We start from the raw sequence: 24146 nt of genomic DNA, 5'->3' as shown, positions 1-24146 counted from the left end.
GATCATGTGTTAGTATGTAGTGTCCTCCTGGGAAAGAACTGTTATAATGTACCGTCATAAATTGAGATGTTGGTGATGGACAGAAAGGGGTGTAATACATTTATTTCCTTAGCATACAGTTGAGGACTGCATCCATAACCTCCCACATGAGATACGAAAAGAGATGGTTAGCAATGAGTGTGTGGTGACTAATTTTTAGCAAATAATGGCGATGCAGCTGGATGGGATGGAGATGCATTTTTCAACTTATAATGACTACTGTGTGTGCTGGAGATGTTCATGTTTTTGATAAGGCATGTCAATCAACAGTGCAGAAGACAACTTCGTTCTATTCCACTACCCCAGTCAGAATGAACCAGAGTTTCTCACCTTGGCGTATGGGCCTTGACTGAGCTAGTTCACAATACTGCCACAGGGGGCCTCTTTCTCCCCTACCACTTCCCTTGGGAATCTATAGGAATACAGCCTTCACTTGGAAATTGGTGAGAGCCAATAGGGCTGTAGGGACACTACGTCTGTTCACGTGATTATGACATTGGTGAATATAAGATGGACATGCTGTCAGTTACAGTCAGTCAGTGGAAGAACCATGAAGTGTCAACAGCTGTCAATATCGTCCAACTTGTCCCAGCAGAATAGGAGCAGTGCAGTTATGAGGTTCAAATGAGATGAAGTATATAATGCAGAACCATACTTCAATCAACAGATGACCTCCGAGTAGCCTCCATCTCTGGATATTTGCTGTGCTGGCCTGATGCTATCTACAACATCATTTTATGGTGGTGTGACTCTTATCGTGAGATATGGATGCCGATCCGTTTGTCTGTCTGCAACACTCCACCATTACCAACTTGTTCGGTCTAGAGATGGTGCTATCCCTTGTGTTGGATAGTCTGAACCATGGCTGCCGTGTGTTCAAACTGTGTGTAAAGAGATTGTGAACTATCTGTGCACATATAATGTGCATGCAGATGGTTTAGAGTACTGTATCAACACGGTATCAGAAGAAGAAGCTAAAGCAACTCCTACTAGATCGAGAGAAATACACACTGAATTCTGTTCATACAAGACCCTTCATCTGGAAAACACTGTACTGTTGTGAAGACTCAGCCAATGATTTCTTACTGATGTATACCATTGTAAATTTGTAAATAAAAAAAATACTATCACGAACTCTTTGCTGTTTTTCTTATTTAACCACCTCATCATTTTATAATGTAACGTGTAACCTTTGTATCTCCATCAGTAAGATGATCGAGCTATAGTGGCTACACATATTATTATTACTATAATTATTATTACAAGTCTTCATTGTTTCTATAAAACCAGCTGCACACCAAAACCTAATGTAGTCGGTGTCATGACGTGGTGGGTGAAGCATCTGGACGTTCTGGTCCTCTGATAGTGCGGAAGGAGTCCGGAAGAGTATGACGGCATGTCTGCAGTAATTTAAGCGTATGTACCTCTGTATCTTTCGACGCCATATTACAATGATTTTTTATCTTGTGCATCCATAACAAAACACACTGAATTTTTGGAAACTTGTCGCCTTCCAGCATTCTTACTGAATCTTTGAATGACTCTAAAAATATAACGAGATCTTTTGCAAAGTTGTCACAACCAGTTAATTTTTCAGAGACGTCACACTCCGGAAGTAATTCCATGATTTTGTTGTACTGTCTGCATGTTGTAGCGTTCTAAACAAGTTGCTGCACTTACAGTTTCTTGCTTCAAGCTTGTCTGCACCGAACTGGTTCAAAAATAGTTGAAATGGCTCTGAGCACTATGGGACTTAACAGCTGAGGTCATCAGTCCCCTAGAACTCAGAACTACTTAAACCTAACTAACCTAAGGACATCACGTGTGTGATGCCCGAAGCAGGATTCGAACCTGCGACCGTAGCGGTCGCACGGATCCAGACTGTAGCGCCTAGAACCACTCGGCCACTCCGGCCGGCGCACCGAATTCATGTCACCAGTATTCCACATGAAAGGAACACTACCGTATCAGCAAAAGTCATGGAACACACCACTCCAAGACGGAGCGAGGTGGTCGGTGGTTAGCACACTGGACTCGCATTCGGGGGGCCGATGGCTCAATCCTGCGTCCGGCCATCCTGATTTAGGTTTTCCGTGATTTTCCTAAATCGCTCCAGGCAAATTCTGGGATGGTTCCTTCGAAAGGAAACGGCCTTCCCCCCCCCCCCCCCCCTCTCCCCCATTCCCTAAACCGATGAGACCAATCACCTCGTAGTTTGGTCTCCTACCCCAAATAACCCAACCAAACCGAACACCACTCCAAGGCCATTTATAACATCATCATCATCAAATACGTGTTTCAGGAGTGTAATGCATGCACAATGCTTAAAGTATTGCAGATCCTTCCATATACTTGTGCCTTGGTCACTGGCAAATGAAGTCTTATTAAATTGCTGGGAATTTACTCCTAACAATTTGAACAGTGTTTCTCGATGTAGTTCTTAATAAATTAACCATATTAATTTTTTATTCTTAGAGAAGTTAGTAGTCACAAATGCAATCTCGCTCTGCCTGATATTGATAAACAAAGTGTGCAGTACTAGATAGGTAACACATTTCCCAACATGTATAGGTTTATACATCCGCTATAGATCCTCATGCATTTGCGCCTGTGGACTGGTGAATACCGAGCATCATACTCGTTCGTATTTAATCGGCTTGTCTTTCAGTGTTTCGTGCTATCAGCAGAAGGTGAGGCAAAATGTTGGAAATGTCTACATGCCCCAATTCTGAACCAGTATTTACAACCTCCTGACATTAAGCGAGAAATCCCCACCTAATGTTAATGCAAATGTATGAATGTCTCTGGCACCCATTTCTACACACCTTTTCACTGAAACTGCTAATGCTGCTGAACATACACTTTGTTATGTTCTGCAGACATGTGCCTTCAGATATTTGGTGGTGGATCTGTAAGACAGGACAGCAGAGCACTTGGTTTCAAAACGAAGATGAAATGAAGACTGGCGTTCCCAAGTGGCTCAATCCTCAGGCAGCAGACACCTGTGGAGACTTTTAAAAATTGTAGAATGGAGCAATCAGATCGTCTTTTTTTAGATTTTGTTACGAAAATCCAGATTTCGGCTAGTGGCTAGCCATTATCAGTGCGCTATTTTCTATTCTCGACACATGTAAGTCCTTGTTGTTCGGGCGTTAGTCACATTTATTTCTCCTATGGAGAGGGCTTAAGGAAGCAGATCTCTAGTGAAATATTATGGTCAGTAAAATCCTTTTTTGTGAGCTTAGTTTCTTATGACCAAACGGGCGTTAGTTTTGGAATATGCTTCGTATAAAAATTCTCAGTACTAATTACATGATACATGTGATCACATGTAAGAAATCCACATTTGGGTGGGGGAGGACGTTGTGGAAGGACACCTCGAAATATCCATCGTGGAGGTGGGGCAGGGGGCGGAAGTAGGTATATTTCCATTACTGTAGTAGTCGATACAGGTTTTTTTAAAAGTAGATGGCACTAACTTGTCTCTGAATTGCGTAATATGGCTGAACACATAGAAGTAATTACTTCATACAGCATGTAATGTGACTCATAAGAACTTTTATTTAGAGCTATTGACACATATAACACTTATGTTTAACATTGGTAGAGTAATAATATATCTTCATCACAACATTTATTTTGGAATAAAGAAAATGATGAAATACAGTATGGATACCTAATGACCCAAATAATTGTTTACCTCTCTTTTATACTGTCTACTAGTAAAGCTGGCAATGCCTCACAATCGTTAAATATGTGTTGGTCTTGGATATAATTCATAAGCTTGGGTATGTCTGGGAATCTTACCAGATAATATTTTAGTTGAAACAGACCACATACAATACGCCTGAAAAAGATCTTAAGAGTTTCTGACAGATTTACTTCAAATTTTTGTATGATACCCTAATAAACATTGAGACAGACATATATTATGTGTTACTGTAAACAATAATGTACAGGTTTTCTGAGAAAACTGAGTTCGAAGAAGAAAACAATGTGTTGTGAAAATAAGTAGCATTGTTTTCCTTTCTCACAGTCTGTTTTAAATGATAGCAGGAGATTTAAACAACTAGAAAAATTATTTCTTCCATATATACTATTTATGCATGTAAATAAAGTAATTTTAAACAAAAATTAAATGCACAACAATGTGCTGTTCTGTTTTCTTTGTTGCAGTCACCTGTGACAGAAACTTTTATGTCAAGAAGGTTGTATTGATGGCTTATCAGTCTACAACTTGCATACTAATACACTATCTGACTCATCATAAACATTGTAATGCTGTATGTTCACAGACTTAAAAGATGAAAAATAATGTCATTGAAACTTCTATGCCCACAGAGGCAGCAGCTAAAGAGGTCTCTGTCCTACATCAGTCCCAGTCATCTATAATAATTATATTTTTCTCTCCCTTAACTACCTGAATAATTTTTTCCATCTCATCATAGGTTCTTTCCATCTCATCATAGGTTCTTTCCATCTCTTTATCATCTGCGGTGCTTATTGGCATGTAAATTTCTGGTACTGTGATGGCTGTTGGCTTTGTATCTGTATTGGCTGCAATAATTCATTCACTATGTAACTCATGGTAGCTTGCTCACATTCCTATTTTCTTGTTCATTATCACAATTAGCCAATTCTCTGATTTGGTATTTATAACCCTGTACTCACCTTGGCACAAGTCTTGTTCATCCTGCCAAAAAACTTCAGGAACTTCCAATGTAAGAGGGGCGTTCAGAAAGTAAGCTCCGATCGGTCGCGAAATGGAAACGACTATGAAAATCCGATAAAGCTTTGCACAGATGTGTTGGGTAGTGTCTCTAGTATAACCCCAGTTACCATCACGTCGCTCTTCTCATTTCTGAGCTCGCAGTGAGTGCGTAAAGATGTCTAGAAAATAGTGTCTGCCGCCAAGTAAGAGGGCCTGGTGAGAAATTTCGCCTGAAGCTATGCATTACATAACTGTCGTGCCGTTTCTTCTTAAAGACAATTCTCAGCCGCATTCTGCAGGGGCAATGAAGATGCTCCTGCATCGTTTTCAAATGGAAATGCGAGATTACCCACAATACAGTCCGCAATTGTCTCCCCCTGAGTTTCATCTCTGGTCACATGAACCGCTGTCTTTGAAGACAACATTTTGACACAGACAACGAGGTGTAGGCCAGCTTGGAGAATTGGCGGAAAGCACTGGCGGCTGCCTTCTATGATGAGGCTATTGAAAAGTTGGTACAACCCTATGACAAAAGTCTAATTCAGAACGGCGACTACGTAGAGAAGTAGCTGAAAGGTGTAGCTAATTGTTACAAGTAAAACATTTCTGATGTTCACTGTGGTTTCAATTTGGCAATCAATCGGAGCTTACTTTCTGAACAGGCCTCGTATGTAACTCCAACCCGTGAATTTTCCTTTTCACTTTTTCTAACCTACCTGCCTGCTGAAAGGGCACTAATATATAAATACAAATATATGCATTCATACACTAGATATATTAAAATACCTGTTAGAGTATTGTGTAAATATTTGAAGTAATTCAGTCAAGAACTTTGAGATTTTTGGTAATAACCTTTCTCCATTTTATATGTATGCATGATTGCCCTACATCATGTTATCATACTTCCAGTAACAGTTCAATACGGCCTTGCGTTGCTCAAATGACTGTCTTACTTCATTCATTGCTGCACTTCACCTGCTGGAAAACACGCTGAAACGATGAACTTCACTAATGCGCAAAATTACAATGATGTGACGTTTTCCTAAGATATTAACTGTTACAGAGTTTCTACATTTTTCTGGGCCCCTCTGTAATATATATTAAATAGTAGCAACACTGCTGTGGAGACACTATGCAACGGAATCTACTACTGTAGCTGATAGCACACATTGTTGACATACCTACCTTACCTCCGAGCTAAAGGACTATCCCACGTCACCGACGTGCGTACAGTCGACGGAAACACAATCACTTGTGGGCGAGTGGTCTAACATTACGTTTTCACTATGTTTTCGAAACAGGAGCAACAGAGTTACGTCAAGATTGAATGTCTGGTACCGTGCGCCGCGGAATTTGAATCCGCGCCAGTCGTCATGGACGTCGAAGACCCATAGAGGTCTCTGCGCCATCGCGCTGTAAGCTGTGGCGGCGCGCCCTCCTGGCCCGCTTTTAGTGTGAGGGCGCCACAGTGGAACACATGGACCCAGCGGCCAATAGCGGCGTCCCCGATAGCGTACTTAAACGCCTGCCTCGCGCTCAGCCAAATAACCAGTGGTTCCTCCGTCTCAACCCCTCCAAAACCCAGGCAATCATCATAGGCCGCACCACTCGCTCCTTTCGCCTCCATGATTTCTACCTCACCCTTTGTGGTCGTCCTATCCAACTCACCCCCACCCTGAAATACCTTGGCCTCACCCTTGACTGACACCTCACCTGGACCCCTCATCTCCTGACCATCCAGCAGAAAGCCCATTCCCGTCTCCGCCTGCTGAAACTCCTGTCTGGCCAGACATGGGGATTGCATCCTTCTACCATCCTCCACACCTACAAATCCCTCATCCGTCCTATCCTCTGTTATGCCAGCGTCGCCTGGATCTCCGCCACCACCCGCTTTTACAAGGCCCTCCAAATCCTTGAACACCATGCGCTCTGCCTTGCCTTCCGTATCCACCTTCCTTCCCCCACACGGCTCCTGTATGAACTGATCCCCTTCCCCCACCTCCTCCTGTTCCTCCAACATCTCCGCATCCTTTACATTGTTCGCAGGCTTGATCTGCCCCACCCTCTGGTGTCCTCCTTCCTCTCCACCCCCCACCCGTTGCCGCGCCTCTATCGCTGTATCCCTCCCTCTCTCCACCTCCACACCCTCCATCTCCTTCATCAGGGCAATTTCCAACGCCTCCCCCTCCCAGATGACGAACTTCGCCGTGACATCCACCCTTCCTTCCAACTATAACCTGGCCTTGTTCCCCCCCCCCTCCCCAGGGCCCCCTTTTCCTCTTTCCTCCTCCTCCTCCTCCCAGAGCGGATTTTCCTCTGTCCCCCCCTCCCTGAGACCCTGCACCCCATACTTGCCTCTCTCCTTCCCACATCCCTCCCTACCTGGCCCTCTTCCGCGCGCCCCCCACTCCCCTCCCCAATCTCTTCCCCTCCCTCCCTTCTTCAGTTCTCCCTCATCTCCTAGCTCCTGGCAGATCCTCTGTATTGATCATCATCAGTGTGCCAAATCAGTGTTGTGTTTAGTGCTGTTTCTCATGTGCGTCAAGAGGTGTGATTTAATTGTGTACTGCCTTGAGGTTCGCCGTCAGTGTTACGTTATGTGCTATGCCATCCGTCGCTACCTTTATGCTCCTGTCGTACTGTGCCTTGTGTTCTTTTAACCGTCGCAGTGTGTGGCTTTTTGTGTGTGCTACTTTTAAACAGTTTTTTATCTCCATTTTACAGTCACCCCGTTTTTTTATCTATTGCCTTCCATGATGTTCCCCCTTTTTTTATATTTATGTTCACCTTATTCTCTCCTTTGCTGTTTTTAAATGTCTTCTATTGTTTTGTTCTATGTCTTTCGGCTGAAGAGCAGCGCCTATGCTGCTGCCAGCCCGCCCCGATGGGGAATTGAAATACAATAAAGAAAAAGGAAAAAAAAAGCTCAGCCAGCCAGTCTAATCTCGCGTACGCCGGTTTACAACTCGCTTCGCGCTAGACAGATCACTTCCTTGTCCTCTGTACGAGTGGACGTGTTTGTTTCCTTGTGACTCCGTTGTTCGATTTTGTTGTATTCGTTCTGTCCTTCATTGGCCGTGTCCGTCCTCTCCCATTGTGTTGTTATCCCTTGGCCTCTCCGCGGGTCCCGCCGCGCTTTCCGTCATTGCTATCCCGCGACCGTCCTGGTCGCAGTTACAACAGAACGTGCCAAGGTCGTAGAACACGACAATGTCATCAAAGTGTCTAGAGTGCGTTAGAGCACCAGTATGGTGAAAGTTATGGTGAGTCTCCTTTACGACTGTAATGGTGTTACACTAACGCATTGTGTTCCTCCATGGCAGACCGTCAATGTATAGTATTGCTGTTCGTTTTTGGAGCATCGCCTGCGACAAGCTTTGCGAAAGTAACGGTGACACTTTCTGTGCATCCCACCCATCATTTGGCACGACAATGTGCGGGCGCGTATAGTGCAAGCTGTGGCTACTCTGTTCGGTCGATGGGACTGGGAAGTACTGTACCATCCACCATACTCCTTGGACTTAAGTCCTTGTGACTTTGATTTGATTCTGAAGATGGAGTGACCACTTTGTGGCATTCGCTTCAGAACTGTTCCAGAGATTCGACAGACTGCTCCATTCGCACCATCAACAGAGCAGGCTCTGCTAAAGGTATACTACGCCTCCCACATGGCTGGCAACGGGTTCTACACAATGCTGGAGACTACTTTGAAGGACAGTAACAGGTGCAAACATGTAACTCTTTTGTATCGGTTTTGAATAAATATGCGTATTAAAAAGTAAATAACCTTACCTACATCTGAAAGTTTATTAGAGAATTGCGTAAAAATTTGAAGTAGAACTTTTGAGATTCTTCGAAACAACTTTACACAGCAGTTCTGCTTTATACATTAGAACACTTTAAATATGTGGTATGTAAACTGTATGTTCCAGAAATTGCTGAAATTGTATTGGAGGTGACTTACTTTGAAGTTAGGAGTCTTATCAAAATTGTGTAGATACTTTTAGTAAAACATTTTACTTAAAAAATATTATAAAATTACAATATCTACAAAATTTAAGAACATCAGGCTTTATTTAATAGTTGGGCCACCTGGAAAGACTGATTTCTCATGTACCAAGTGGGGCTTCCAATCAAGAGAAGCACAATCTACCTCAAAATGCTCTCATGCTGCAGTTTAGTGACTCCAGTTCATCTACAGACATCTTATAGTTCACAGTGCAGAAAAATTGTTTTCATGTTATCATAAAATTTTTTGAAGTCAGTTTTAAAAACTATGCAACATTATTGACACTGTACACTAACAATTAAAGCGATGCAATTTAATAAGTGAAAGATTAGTAGAATGTAATGTATTGCTCAATTTTTAGTTCTGGATAAAGATGCTTCATAGAAATTTTACTTATCCAAATACATGAATACAAAACAGAGCACATGTAGTATATAAACAAATAATTTTTTCACAACTTTGTTTTGATATTAATAAAAGTAGTAGATCTGTTTCTGAATCAATTTTTTTCCTAGACTGATAAGTAATTATTTTAAGATTTCATGTTATGATCACTGTTAGAATTCTCTTTTGAGTTCATAAAGTATGTTTTTCTGAAATTAACATAATTATTTACATTTTATAGTGCTATTAGACATTTCCTGTCTGTTCCCTAGTAGCCACCAATTTAAAAGAATTGAGGTAAGCTTTTTTTAAAGTTCTTTTCCAAATAGTGAAGTTTATGATGAAGCATGTTTGAGAACTAAGAATGATTCCTTTTTGAAAAGCCAGTTTTCTATTTTCAAAAACAATTTGTTTGAAAAGATGTTGAGGATGTAATCTTTCAAGTTCTAGAGCATAGTTTTGTAAAATGGAATAGTAGGACAATAACCAATACTATATTCATGTAGTGCTAATTCACATGTGTCTAAGAAATCTATTCTTTTGTCAAAACTATTGTGCTAGTTATTCAATTATTGAAGTTAAAAAGTTTCTGTCTGGAGAAAGTGCTTGCAGGAAATAGCTGTATAAATAAAGGAACGACCAATGCTAAAAGGTTTGTCATGCACTGCCAGAAGGAATTCATGAAAAAATTATTTGACAATGTTACCTAAAAATAAAAACTTCCGTCACCTTCCACTCACTCAACAAAGAGAATGCAGCATAGCTACAAGTACCTCCCAAGGCTTCACTACTTCAAAGAGAAAATTAGAAATGCTGTTACACAAATAAATTTTTTAAGAAAAAGATTAATTAAACAAACAGAGGTTAACACAGGTTTTTTTCAGAAATTTTGAAAGTTTATATTTTTCTGTAGAAACAAACATTAAATAATAGCAACCATTTGATTACATTATGTCACATGTGATATCTACTCAAATGTATGTTTTGCAATTTGTATCACATATGTGACATCTTTGTATCATCTTAGAAATAACATCTGTGCATATGTCGAAATACATTTTCACATTTGGTTATTGTCTGACTTTTCTGAATTCTGTTTACAAATGTGCAGTGACAAGAAAAATGAGTGAACATATGTAAATACGTCTACTCATTTTGTGCTTGAAACCTCAGTAACAACTAATGGAAAAAGTATGCAATTTTTCGATGTTGCCTACGTTTTGTAAAAATTGTATTCACAATGGGTCTCCTAGTAATATACGCTTGTGCTGTTAACCGGATAAGTATTAACCAATATTCCAAGAACGATGTAGACTGATCAAGCACCTGAAGATGAGATCGCAGGGCTCGAAACGCATTATATACCGAAATGAAAGACGACATTTGACATTTGTGACTAAAAGCAATTTATTTTTTATTTTAGTAATTTTTGCTAGTCTGCACTGCCATGATTTTTGTTTCACAGCGTTTGTCTAAACCCATTCACTCTGGGACGACTCTGTATAACTGCTGCGTATAAGAAAGTCACCTAAACGTGAAATACTTCAGCTGTAGATGGCTCTCTTTCTCCCACATTTATATGCTTATCAATACAGCAACAGTAAACCGCAATTGCGAAATGAAAAACTTAGTAGAACTTATTTGAGAATAGCCTTGACTGTCGACCATAGTATGACAATATTCGCGAATGGTTATCGCGCCCAATGAAAATTTGTGCAATTTAACAATTACGTCATAAATGCAGTCGATTTGCATTTAGAGAACACAGCGAAGGTATGGCAGAAAAAAGTAAACAGAATCTGAGAATCAGCGCTTTGGGATAATTAAAAAGATTCCAAACCCTGTGTCTTTACCAGTTTTGACCGTATAACTGTCAAACACGAACTTCCAGTGCGAATATTAAATAGTAATTGATAATGAGAGATATTCTGCGAGCAATAAAGACACACAGTTTGGAAAATTCTAGTAGGGGCAGCAAATAAAAGAAACCGAACTGATAACAAATTGAACTGGAGTTGGCAAGGACTTCATGTCAGGCAAATGGCTGGTTTATGGAGAGTTAAAATTCTTGCTTGATTACAGGAGATTATAAATGACCGACCAAGACAGTGACCTAATAGAAAGGGAATAGATGACATTAGGAATGCAATTACTATACGGCTTTCTTTGCTAGGAGGACCCGTTCTGAGGATGTTCAGCCACCGGATAAAAGCCTTCAATTGGACGTCACTTTGGAAGATTGAGTGTCTTTGTAATGATGATGACAAGGAATGATTAGGACAACACAATGATTCGGCCCCAAGACAGTCAGAAGTGGAACATGGGAAAATGTTATCAAGAGGCAGTGACTCTAACCACCAAACCATAATTCGTCGATGGAAACTCGCCAAAGCAGAGAGACAGAGGCTGGTTGAAATACTCTGTCCAGTCGTTAATGTGACCACTTGTCAAAACCCTGAATAATCATCTTTTACGGTGTGAGACTTGCGGAAAGAAAACCATTGAGATCGTGGAAGCTACCAAGTGAAATGAGGAGGCAAGAATGGTTCAAATGCCTCTGAGCACTATGGGACATAACGTCTGAGGTCATCAGCCCCCTAGAACTTAGAACTACTTAAACCTAACTAAGGACATCACACACATCCATGCCCGAGGCAGGATTCGATCCTATGTCCGTAGCAGTCGCTCGGTTCCGGACTGAAGCGCCTTTAGCCGCCCTGCCACAGGGGCCGGCAATGTAGAGGCATTCCTACTCCAGTCCCTTGGCTAGCATTGCTACGTTTCACGGCTAAGGATCCATGGCACGAACTGCCCGATCGATGCGGCCCCACACGTTCTCGATTGGGTGCCCAACAGATTAAATTCAAGTTTTTCTCCTGCTCTTCAAACTACACACGTTCACTACGAGCTGCGTGACACGTTGCATTGTCCTGCTGGTGGATGACAGTCTGCCGGGGAAAAATAAACTGCAAGTAGTGGTGGATATGGCCCCCAAGGATAGTTGCATACATGTGTTGATCCAACCTGTCTTCTAGAATGACAAGATCACCCTGCAAACGCCTACACACCATAACGCTCCCTCGGTATTTGATTTCATACTCTTCACGCCGTACACGCCAACACTCTGATGGACTATAAAACATGATTCTTCTGAGAAGACCACCTATCGTCGCTAAGCGGGCATTCAGCGGCGGTATTGGCGTGCAAATACCAGCCTTCATCGCCAGTGAACGTCGGTCAGCTTGGGTGCATGAACAGGCGCCTTCTGCGGAGGTCAACACGCAGCAGCATTCCGTGAACGGGTCGATGAGCAGACACCGTTGGTAGCTCCTTGCTTTATCTCGGAGGGCAGCTGCTCAACGTCTATTTGTCCGTACATATATATGTAGACGTGATTCACCCCTTTCATCTATGACCTCCGCAATTCTCTCAGCGCGGGGTTCGGGTAGCGCCATTTTGCTAAGCACGATGTACAGCCTGTGAACAGTTTACAAACTTAGTCGTTTCGGAAAAGCTGCCCGCATCTCGTGGTCGTGCGGTAGCGTTCTCGCTTCCCACGCCCGGGTTCCCGGGTTCGATTCCCGGCGGGGTCAGGGATTTTCTCTGCCTCGTGATGGCTGGGTGTTGTGTGCTGTCCTTAGGTTAGTTAGGTTTAAGTAGTTCTAAGTTCTAGGGGACTTATGACCACAGCAGTTGAGTCCCATAGTGCTCAGAGCCATTTAAACCATTCGGAAAAGCTTCTTGGCCGAAAACGAATTATGTCAGTAGGACAACAGATAAATCACTCCGTTTCCGCATTACCACTATGGTTGAAATGTTTTCCGCATACCTCTAACATGCTTTATATATCCTCCACCGCAAGTGCTGCCGCATGCCGTGTGAGAGTGGTAATCACATGTTGCCGTCTAACATACGCAGTGGCCTTAATGTGACTGGACCGAGTAGACTGGCGTGGAAACTAATCCATGCAGCTTAAGAAAGGCAACCCCACTTACATCGTGTGCGATGAGGATGAACGACGGAAGTTGGGTTGTCTACCTTAAACTGTTTGAATTATTTTTCGGTCCAGTTATATTTCCCCACCCTGTATAAAAATGTCTTAACTCCTGCTCCAAATCGCATTCGGGAGGATGACGGTTCAATCCCGCGTCCGGCCATCCTGATTTAGGTTTTCCGTGATTTCTCTAAATCGCTCCAGGAAAATGCCGGGATGGTTCCTTTGAAAGGGCACGGCCGTCTTCCTTCCCCACCCTTCCCTAATCCGATGACCTCGCAGTTTGGTCTCTTCCCCCAAAACAACCAACCAACAACCAACCAACCAACCTGCTCCAAACGTCTTTGGCGACAGATGTGAACAATTGGTGAAGATACGTTCCACTGTCGGTTGGATTACCTTCTGTAGAAGGTAACACTTCCAGCCACATACTTGCAATTCCAAACATGCTAGCTCATTATTGTCGAGCGGAGTGGCGGTTAGAGGCGCCATGTCACGGATTTCGCGGCTATTTCCGCCGGGCATGGGTGTGTGTTTTGTTCCTAGCATAATTTAGTTTAAGTTGTGTGAAAGTCTAGGGACCGATTACCTCAGTAGTTTAGTCCCTTAGGAATTCACACACACACACACACACACACACACACACACACACACACACACACAGCTCATTATTACAACAAAGCGTAACAAAGTTAACCCAGTCTCAACGACTTTCAAACCCCATAAAAGTTATGAAGCAAAAACACTGGATGTGATGTTGCAACTTACGAATGGCATTTTAAGTTTTGGCGTTGCTCCAACTTGCCTGTAACACAGAAAGCAATTTCACATTTCGTTCAGAAAATCTCGTATGTGTGGTTCTTCTGTCCACCCTCGGAATGTATTGCCACTTATAAGAATGCATGTTGCCTTTTCATTTCACCTCCAGGTTTCATTAGGTCGCCTTCTCTGTCATAATGGATTGTACAGGGTGTCAGCGCACAAATCGGCGAATTTCCTGACGTTCTTAAGTAACTTTTGTCGTTTGTAGTTGCCGAATGATAATAACGATTTGTTTTTCTTCTAATGCAACTTTACTTTTTTGTCTGTCGAATTTGATAAAGGCTGTTAGGAGAACTTGTACGAAATGGCGCGTGTGGGGCTGGATCGGATGGTGCCAGGGTTGGCTGCGCCATGGGCCACTGTCGCGGCATTGAGAGGGAGAATTCCGTCAAACACCTACTTTCGCCCAATCTTGAATGGAAATTTACTTTCTTGTCTGTCGAATTTGATACAGGCTATTAGGAGAGCTTGTACGAGGTGGCGCGTATGGGGGCTGGATCGGATGGCGCCGGGGTTGGCTGCGCCATAGGCCACCGTCGTGGCATTGATAGGGAGAAATCCGTCAAACACCTACTTTCGCGAATCTTGACTCCGCGCCATAGGCCACCGTCGTGGCATTGATAGAGAGAAATCCGTCAAACACCTACTTTCGCGAATCTTGACTCCGCGCCATAGGCCACCGTCGTGGCATTGATAGAGAGAAATCCGTCAAACACCTACTTTCCCGAATCTTGACCTTTTTTTTTTTTGTGATATGTTGCAATACAGCATCACCGGTCTATTGCGGTCTAACTGTGTTGGTGAGGCAGTAAATTTCCACAGGGCAGTGACTGGCGACACTGCAATTCACTTTGGAGGTGTGGCGGTGGGACTTGTAGTCCCGTACCACCCTCTGACGGTGACAGTGCTACATGAGTCAGGCAGAAGAATTTAGCCTAACATGGGCGGGTATGATTGGAAAGTATTGGACGTAGAATGGGGGCTAGTCCCGCCAAAGGATGCGTCCGTGGTGGGCGTGCCAGACCTATCGTTAGCCATGGTCGGAATCCGTTTCCTCTAGGATGGTTAGGGGAACCGGATGTCGATGCCAGCGGCGTGGAAGTGTGGTCCCAACGTGGCGTAACCCATGGACAGTGTCCCGCAAGGCATCCACTTTCTCATAGAGCCGCCGCGCGTTGTTGCGTATGGTCGTCTTTAGGGGGACGATGTCCGCTTCCTCGTGGAGAGTGACAATTCTCGTGAGTGGCGGGGCGTGCAGGCTCCACCTGAGCACCTTGTTCTGCAGGCGCTGCAACGTCCGCATCCTGGTGACACTAATCGTGGCCCATGCAGCAGATCCATACGTGAGGGCAGGCAGGATAACTGTTCGGTAAATGCGGAGCTTGGTATGCAGGTTAAGTTCCCTACTGCGAAAGAGCGGGTACAAAGCCCTGGTTAGCTTTTGCCCCTTGTTGGTGACATACTCCGCATGACAGTGGAAGAGCAACTTGTGGTCCATCTGGACCCCGAGATAGGTGGTTGTTGGGGATCAGGGCACCTGCACACCTGCAATCGAGATATTGCGGCGGAGGACTGGGCGCCGTTTCGTGAAGTAAACTGCCGTAGTTTTGGCGGCATTGAGAGCTATTTGGTTTGTCCGGCACCAGGTGATAGTGCCGTCCACCTGTACCTGGAGGCGGGCGACGACGACGGCGTCAGTAATGCGGCCAGTGGTGTATAGCGCTGTGTCGTCAGCGTATTGTGCAAGGTGGCACTCGGCGAATCTTGACTCTCACTCAGTCTTATGTCACTAACATGTTTTGCAAATTCAACTGCGAGAGAATTCTGAAGCAGTGTTGCATTAAATTTATTAAATGAGGGCCTGACGAAAGTACGGTCAACATTTAATGAAAACGAACATCCTCGGTACAAAATAAACGTGTAATGATTCCACTTATGTTGCTCCAAAATCCTTAGCATTCCCCGTTTCACCAGCTATTGATGGCTCTTAAAAATAACATTCTTTCATCGGAAAAATGTGTAGTTAGTGGAATAAGACGGTAGACGACGAAGTTTAAAGTAAGGAGCACACAGCTGGCCTTATCGCTGGCGCAGTACGATCGCAAATGCGTGCACTATGCCAGATCAATTTTCCAAGATTGGTGACGGATAGATACCTCCACCCAAATGTGAAGAAAAAATTCAATATGTTGGCCAAATTACAGACGCAACAACATATTATGTAATGTGCACCAAACGCAAAGTCATAGCTACCCCTGCTTCTCACTGCAAACTTCTTTCAATTCACGCAGTGTCTTACTTCCGCGTAAAAATCACAATAACTATGACCATTAACGAAATGGTGGGCAGATGATAATGAACCTGCCATATAAAGCTACAAGTAAAACCAAAAATGAAATTTTCTTACCTAATAGTTTCTGAAAAATCGTCTGAAAGAGATTGCAGGGCGTGCGTAATCGATTCTGTCATCGCCGACCGGCCGAAAGGTCGCGGACACTTGTCGGCTTCCCATTCTTAACAAACAAATGAACTCGCCCAGCACCGTGGACGAACATTGCGCATCGGCCACCGTATCCTATACGGCTCTTGTGTTTATTATCACGGCTGTCGCACCAAGTACTCAAAATGTTGACCTTGAGCATTGCTACACATTATAAAGTGATTCTGGGGAAACAATACTGCACGTTAAATTTCATCTGAAGTTAATAGCAGCACCGGGCCGTGTTATAAATTATGTCATGCCGTCGGGGGTCGTAAGTATTTGTTAACAGAGCTTTCGTTTTAATTTTCGCCACACACAAAATTACAGTGGCGTTAAGTTTGATGAGTGTGCATACCTTTTCGCGTTTGATGAAAGACTGTTCCAACACTCCAGATGTCGTCTTAAGTGAGTCTGTCATAACATGTGTGGAATGGGAGGGAGATGCGTCATGATGGTACCACTCAGGCTGCCATATGTCCTCTATGATGTCCTCCAATAAGTTCGATAGTAGCATATCCTAGGAACTCGAGACATATTTAGATTCCCATCAGTAAAACAAGGACCAATGACGCGAGCCTCGAAAAAACGTGCACTAAACGTTAATCGACCAAGTGCGTTATTTTTATCCACGTCTTTGAGTCAGCGCGGATTTTCAACTGACGATTCGCTCATATTGCGAATATTGAACTGACTGTGGGTTGTAAACGAAGCTTCTTACTTAAACAAAATTTTGCATAGATATGCCACTTGGCTTTGCACTTTTCGTACATGACATTCGCAGAACTGAAACCAGTTTTGGAAGTAGTTATCATGAAGCTCTAGATGCAGCGAAATGTGACGAGGATGAAAACAGTAGAATGAAGCGTTCTCAGAACAGTCGTTTGGTAGATTTATCTCGTACTTCCTAGATGCTTATGACATTTGCATTGTGTGTTATTGCAGCTAAATGGTTCAAATGGCTCTGAGCACTATGGGACTCAACTGCTGAGGTCCTCAGTCCCCTAGAACTTAGAACTACTTAAACCTAACTAACCTAAGGACATCACACACATCCATGCCCGAGGCAGTATTGCAACTAAAATCATAATTTAATTTCTTTGATCAGTTTGCTCTTCTTTCTCATTGGCATATTTTATTGACGATACTTCCAGTTCCTGGGACTTTTCTCGTAATGTCTGGGAAGTCAGATCGTCAGTGCTTGGCATTATCTGGACTATTCTTCAGTTTACAATCGCACCGCTGCTCTAAAACTCTGACGACATTCGACATTAATGATGTTTACCTTTTCCAATGTCGTAGACATTGTCAATGTCTCACCTGCTTTAGGAGCGTATCCGATTGCTACAATAACAGAACCCAGACTGATAGGCTTCTAGCGCACAGGTAAACTTAAGAGCCGTATTAGATCTAAGTGTTCGCTTACATTTGGTACAATAGTGCAGACGTTTGTGGAACTCTTTCTCTGGCGGTGGAGCAATGATTTGCGATGCTGTTATCTTGATACTGTTTGATCAAGTATACTCTCAACAGAAATAACTAATCCGGCGACGGTAAACGATAAAAATTACTTGCGGACGCCAGGGAACTCATCATTTGTCCACTATAATTTGGTGAAAACCGCACTCGATATATGTATTCATATTAATGAACTTGGGTGGCCTGTCGTAATTGCCTCACCGTATATATATTGCTCGTGTAACACAAAGGTAATTAAATATCTTTTTTGCAAAAACTGAGAGATGATACGCGACTATCAAAACAAATAAGAAAGGAAGTAGGAATCGGATGCTAGTATTATTCTTCTCTGTATTGGCCTTCGAGTCAGTATGTCGATATATCGTTTCGAGCAATCTGGGCTCTTAAATACCAGTGCAAAGGTAATCGATCAGCACTCTAGAGCATTAAAAGCCAGAATTCGTCTGTTGAAAAACGTCCGTTCTTTTCCTCAAAGATATCTTAGTGGAAGAAAGCGAAAGATGCTGAATATTATTCACGGAATCCTCGGCTTTCTCTACGAGTTCTGCAGACTATATTGGTCATATTACCGAAGAGAAAACTGTTCAAAGCATGAAACCCTATAAACGTCCTTATAAGCTGAGAAATCCTCCTGTTCCAGTCTGTCCCTGTCTAAAATCGCATTGCAGTACCGCAGCCATAATGATACATACACACCAGTTTGTTACGACATCCATTTGACGTTTCTACAGCTCTTATCAGCTTCTCACAACTTAAAGTTGGCTGTAAGTTGGCAACAGCGAAAATTTTTGTGAAAGACTCGACTATCTTCAAAACTGATATGAACAAATGCATACTTCCGACTGAGTAGGGGCTTTACTTACGCTTTGAGCAACTTGCACTGGCTTAACAAGAACAAAATCCACATTTAAACAAAAGTTTTTCTTTACATCAATGTGTCGGGCAGGTGTGTTGCCAAACTGACTGACTCTATACTGATCGCAAGGTCACCCCTGACGTTGTTAATGAACATACATACAGTTATCACAAACTCTAGCTATGGGTAAAATGCCACACTCTAATGGGTTCAGCATCTCAGTTGACAGAGAAACACCAGTAGGGACGCATTAGAGACGACTATGGAACAGAAGTGTGAAATACCAACATACCGCGAAGGACACTCGTAATCAATGATCGGGTCTGCTTAATCATGTTACACGCGGAAGGTTGTCAATCAGGGAAGTTGCTCGACGTGTCCACGAGAGTCAAAGTGGTGAGGACATGGAATCGCATCCACTTGAGAGGTAGTGTTAAGGACTTGGACCACAGACGCCAGGGGTTGCCGCGCGGTCTGAGGGGTATTATCACGGTTCACGCGGGTTCACGCGGCCTAGAGCCGCTTATCACGGTTCGCGCTGTTTCCCCCTTCCAGTCCTCTCTCGGGCATGGGTGTGTGTTGTCCTTAGCGTAAGTTAGACTAAGCAGTGAGTAAGCCTAGGGACCGATGACCTCAGCAGTTTAGTCTCATAAGACCTTACCACTGACTTTAATTTTTTTACTTTCACCATAGTGGGCGTCCACGATTTACAAACGCATAGTGTCATCGATATATGTTATTTTTGCGTCAAAGGAAAAGTGGGCTTAGTACTGCAGAACGTTATAAGAGGCTAAAAGACATTATGTAGGACATCAGACTATTAGATGATTTTTGTATGATGCGAAACCCCATTCCCGACCACCGTGGCGAGCTAAACTTTGAACACCACAACACCATGGATTCCGTTAGAGATGGGCAAGATGGGCAAGAAATGTGGATTGGACGAACCAGGATTGGCGTCTGGTATTGTCTACGGACGAAACTCTGCTCTGTTTGTACCATGATAATCGCAGAAAACGTGTTGGAGACAATCTGGTAACATCAAACGCTGCATATACTTATGTCCATACTTGTAATAATGAGTTGATGGAGAGATGTTCTGCTACGGGATTACATAGGGCCACCGTACATCTCTCACGGTTTTTAAGGGCAGTCTCACCGTTGTACGGTACAGTGACTATGTTCTGAATCAATGATGGGTCTGTATCGGCAGTATTTTTGTGACAGTTTCATCTATCAAGATGATGGTAACTGGGTGATAACTTTCTGCTGTCGTTAACGCCCTCCTTCAACACGCTAGTGTCATGAGAATGGAGTGGACTGCTTGCTCCACGTACATTATCCCAACCGAATATATGTGGGATCGATTGAAAGGAGAAGTTTTCGGATGTCAACAGCGACGTCGTACTCTGCACCACGTACGCAGATTCACCATCGAAGAGCGGGACGGTTTGGACCAGGGATGGCTTGATGATTTCGTCTATGGTAGACAACAACGGATTGAAGTCTGCCTCTGAGCAAGGAACGTTCCATCAAGAATTATTGTTGTTCAGGTGTGCTCTGGGGAAAAAAAAGTGGGAAACAGACAATTTTGTAGTTACACAATATATATATATATATATATGTGTGTGTGTGTGTGTGTGTGTGTGTGTGTGTGTGTGTGTGGTCTGGTCACAGATGAACATATACGCATGCCTCACACCCATTATTTTGTTCCCTGTGCCCTGAATTTGAAAATAAAGGGCTGATGCAAAACTTCCCCTGGTGTGTGTGTGTGTGTGTATCGTTGTTATCAACGCGACATTTCTAGTTGGTCGATAGCTTTTAACTCTGTCGACGTAAGCCAAGTAAGAGTTTTGAAAGGCGCGGAACGTGATCTCTCGTCGCCTACCAAATGTTTCCTCACCAGCGCGGATGTCGCTGCGTCACGCACCGCAGCTGGGAACTACGCCAGGATGCTGGGCGTCGAGAGAGGAAAAAAAAAAATGACGGCGGAGTATCCGGTGGCGGTGCGTGGAAATGCTTCACGAGATTTCATTTCACTCTCGCCTGTCCTTCACATTTCGCAGCTCCATTCACATTTAGCTGCTCCAAATGCAGTTTTAACATGTTTTTTTTGTGTCCTCAGTGTAATTTGTATATTACTTTAACACTTTTGCTGCGGCTGACGCTTATTAAGTGTCACAAGAAGCCATGAGCCAGTGCGGCTGACGTTTGTAAGCGTCCGCGCTCACTGTCGGATTACTCAGTCTAGTTGCAGCGTCTAAGCCAGCATCAAAACGTGTAAACTTTTGTTTTGTGTGGTCAGTTATCGAACGTTTATTGTTCGAAATGGCTGCTAACGAACCCCTGTAGGTGTCAGACAGAAAACAGACTTTAAAACATGACCACAATACAGTCGAAGCTTATTTGAAGTAATGCATCTAAGATGTCATGAATAAGTCGGTATAGAACATGATTCTACAGATCTTACAAGGTCTTGACGTCAGCCTGTAGCTCAGATGTGCTTAGTAGCGTCGGTTACGAGCGGTACCTGACGTTTCGGAGTGTTACCGGCCCGCATGTTGCCGGGCCGCACTGGAGAGTTGCGCGCCTGCACCGATGCCGCAGCGAAAGTGTTAACAAAGCTTGTTTCTTTTATATATAAACAGTACTGCTGCCGCTCTGATGCTTTGATTTCTACCATCACTTGCTTCTGCCACCTTCTTTTATCACTCCTTAAACAGCTGTATGATGGTGTTTGCTAGGTACAGGGCTATTACAAATGATTGAAGCTATTTCATAAATTCATTGTAGCTCCATTCATTGACATATGGTCACGACACACTACAGATACGTAGAAAACCTCATAAAGCTTTGTTCGGCTGAAGCCGCACTTCAGGTTTCTGCCGTCAGACCGCTCGAGAGCGCAGTGAGACAAAATGGCGACAGGAGCCGAGAAAGCGTATGTCGTGCTTGAAATGCACTCACATCAGTCAGTCATAACAGTGCAACGACACTTCAGGACGAAGTTCAACAAAGATCCATCAACTGCTAACTCCATTCGGCGATGGTATGCGCAGTTTAAAGCTTCTGGATGCCTCTGTAAGGGGAAATCAGCGGGTCGGTCTGCAGTGAGCGAAGAAACGGTTGAACGCGTGCGGGCAAGTTTCACGCGTAGCCCGCTGAAGTCGACGAATAAAGCAAGCAGGGAGCTAAGCGTACCACAGCCGACGGTTTGAAAAATCTTACGGAAAAGGCTAAAGCGGAAGCCTTACCGTTTACAATTGCTACAAGCCCAGACACCCGATGACAAAGTCAAACGCTTTGAATTTTCGGCGCGGTTGCAACAGCTCATGGGAGAGGATGCGTTCAGTGCGAAACTTGTTTTCAGTGATGAAGCAACATTTTTTCTTAGTGGTGAATTGAACAGACAATGTGCGAATCTGGGCGGTAGAGAATCCTCACGCATTCGTGCAGCAAATTCGCAATTCACAAAAGTTAACGTGTTTTGTGCAATCTCACGGTTTAAAGTTTACGGCCCCTTTTTCTTCTGCGAAAAAAACGTTACAGGACACGTGTATCTGGACATGCTGGAAAATTGGCTCATGCCACAACTGGAGACCGACAGCGCCGACTTCATCTTTCAACAGGATGGTGCTCCACCGCACTTCCATCATGATGTTCGGCATTTCTTAAACAGGAGATTGGAAAACCGATGGATCGGTCGTGGTGGAGATCATGATCAGCAATTCATGTCATGGCCTCCACGCTCTCCCGACTTAACCCCATGCGATTTCTTTCTGTGGGGTTATGTGAAAGATTCAGTGTTTAAACCTCCTCTACCAACAAACGTGCCAGAACTGCGAGCTCGCATCAACGATGCTTTCGAACTCATTGATGGGGACATGCTGCGCCGAGTGTGGGAGAAACTTGATTAACGGCTTGATGTCTGCCGAATCACTAAAGGGGCACATATCGAACATTTGTGAATGCCTAAAAAAACTGACTTTTTGTATGTGTGTGCAAAGCATTGTGAAAATATCCCAAATAATGTTATTTTAGAGCTGTGAAATCGCTTCAATCATTTGTAATAATCCTGTATGTATCCATTATTTTTTACGGTTTCTTTTTCTGGTTCCTTTGAGCTCTAATGTATCTATATTTAGTACTAGCAAAGAGGGCAATGCCTCGCAGTTGTTAGATACGTGTGCAAATGGATAAACATCCTGAACGCCTTCCACATCTCTCTTTTCATGTCCTTTTCTTCCCTCTCCCTGACTTTGATCCTGGTTTATTGTTATAACAAGTGACACATTGATTGTGAAGTCGCTCAAAATGAATGGAAATATCGACTGGGATCACTGGCCTATGGGATATGAGAAATATATCTCCAGATTCCGGATCTCTGAGGACAGCAGCTTCAACGACAATATTTCGCATAGTTTTAATCTGTGATTCCTTAGTAGTATTCCAATCGTAGTCCGATAACACATGAATACAGCTTTCCTGCAAAAGTTTTCCTGTAAAACCGACGGTGTAAACAAAGAAGCAAAAGCACATTGCTTTGTATATAAGTAAGTTCCTTGTTATTGCATAGCCGGCCGCCGTGGTCTAGCGGTTCTAGGCGCGCAGTCTGGAACCGCGCGACTGCAACGGTCGCAGGTTCGAATCCTGCCTCGGGCATGGATGTGTGTGATGTCCTTAGGTTAGTTAGGTTTAAGTAGTTCTTAGTTCTAGCGGACTGATGACCACAGATGTCAAGTCCCATAGTGCTCAGAGCCATTTGAATCATTTGAACCATTTGTTATTGCATAGAGAACGAGTCCGCACATTTTCCCATCTCACAGTCGGTTTTAACAGAAACTTGTGCATTATTGTTTGAAAATAATGTAGCTTATGTCCTTTGCAAATGAGTGAATCCTTCTGTATACTTCCGCTAACTAAATTTCACGTTTATATGTTATATATGTTTATCTGACGCTACACACACAAAAAAAGTGTGAAATCTTACGGGACTTAACTGATAATGTCATCAGTCCCTAAGCTTACACACTACTTAACCTAAATTATCCTAGAGACAAACACACACACACCCATGCCCGAGGGAAGACTCGAACATCCGCCGGAACCAGCCGCACAGTCCATGACTGCAGCGCCCTAGATCGTTTGGCTAATCACGCACAGCCGCCACAATCCATTACGTGTCTTTCGGAATATGGTGTAGATGTAGATATTTAAAAATTATGCAGTCAATTTACGTCAGAACGTCTAAGGAGTATTGCGTAAAAATTTGAAGTAAACCGGTCAAGGACTTTTCAAGATTGCTTGTTTCCGTCCGAACATGTTATAGAGAATCAAATAAAAATATGAAGTAAATCTCTCAAGTAATTT

General features: G+C 43.4%; 1 protein-coding gene across 1 annotated transcript in view; it reads right to left on the bottom strand.

Annotated features, from left to right (window-relative positions):
- Nucleotides 1-21459, bottom strand: part of LOC124605895 (gamma-aminobutyric acid receptor alpha-like) — a 352032-nt gene extending 330573 nt beyond the window's left edge. Inside the window, exon 1 of the mRNA XM_047137842.1 lies at nt 21327-21459. Coding sequence (XP_046993798.1) covers nt 21327-21459 — 133 coding nt within the window. The remainder of the gene's footprint in view (nt 1-21326) is intronic.
- Between the last annotated feature and the right edge of the window lie 2687 nt (nt 21460-24146).

This window comes from Schistocerca americana, chromosome 3 (assembly GCF_021461395.2).
Source record: "Schistocerca americana isolate TAMUIC-IGC-003095 chromosome 3, iqSchAmer2.1, whole genome shotgun sequence".
NCBI classification, from domain to species: domain Eukaryota; kingdom Metazoa; phylum Arthropoda; class Insecta; order Orthoptera; family Acrididae; genus Schistocerca; species Schistocerca americana.
The sequence above is the reverse complement of the archived record's forward strand: the minus strand, read 5'-3'. Positions and strand labels throughout refer to the sequence as shown.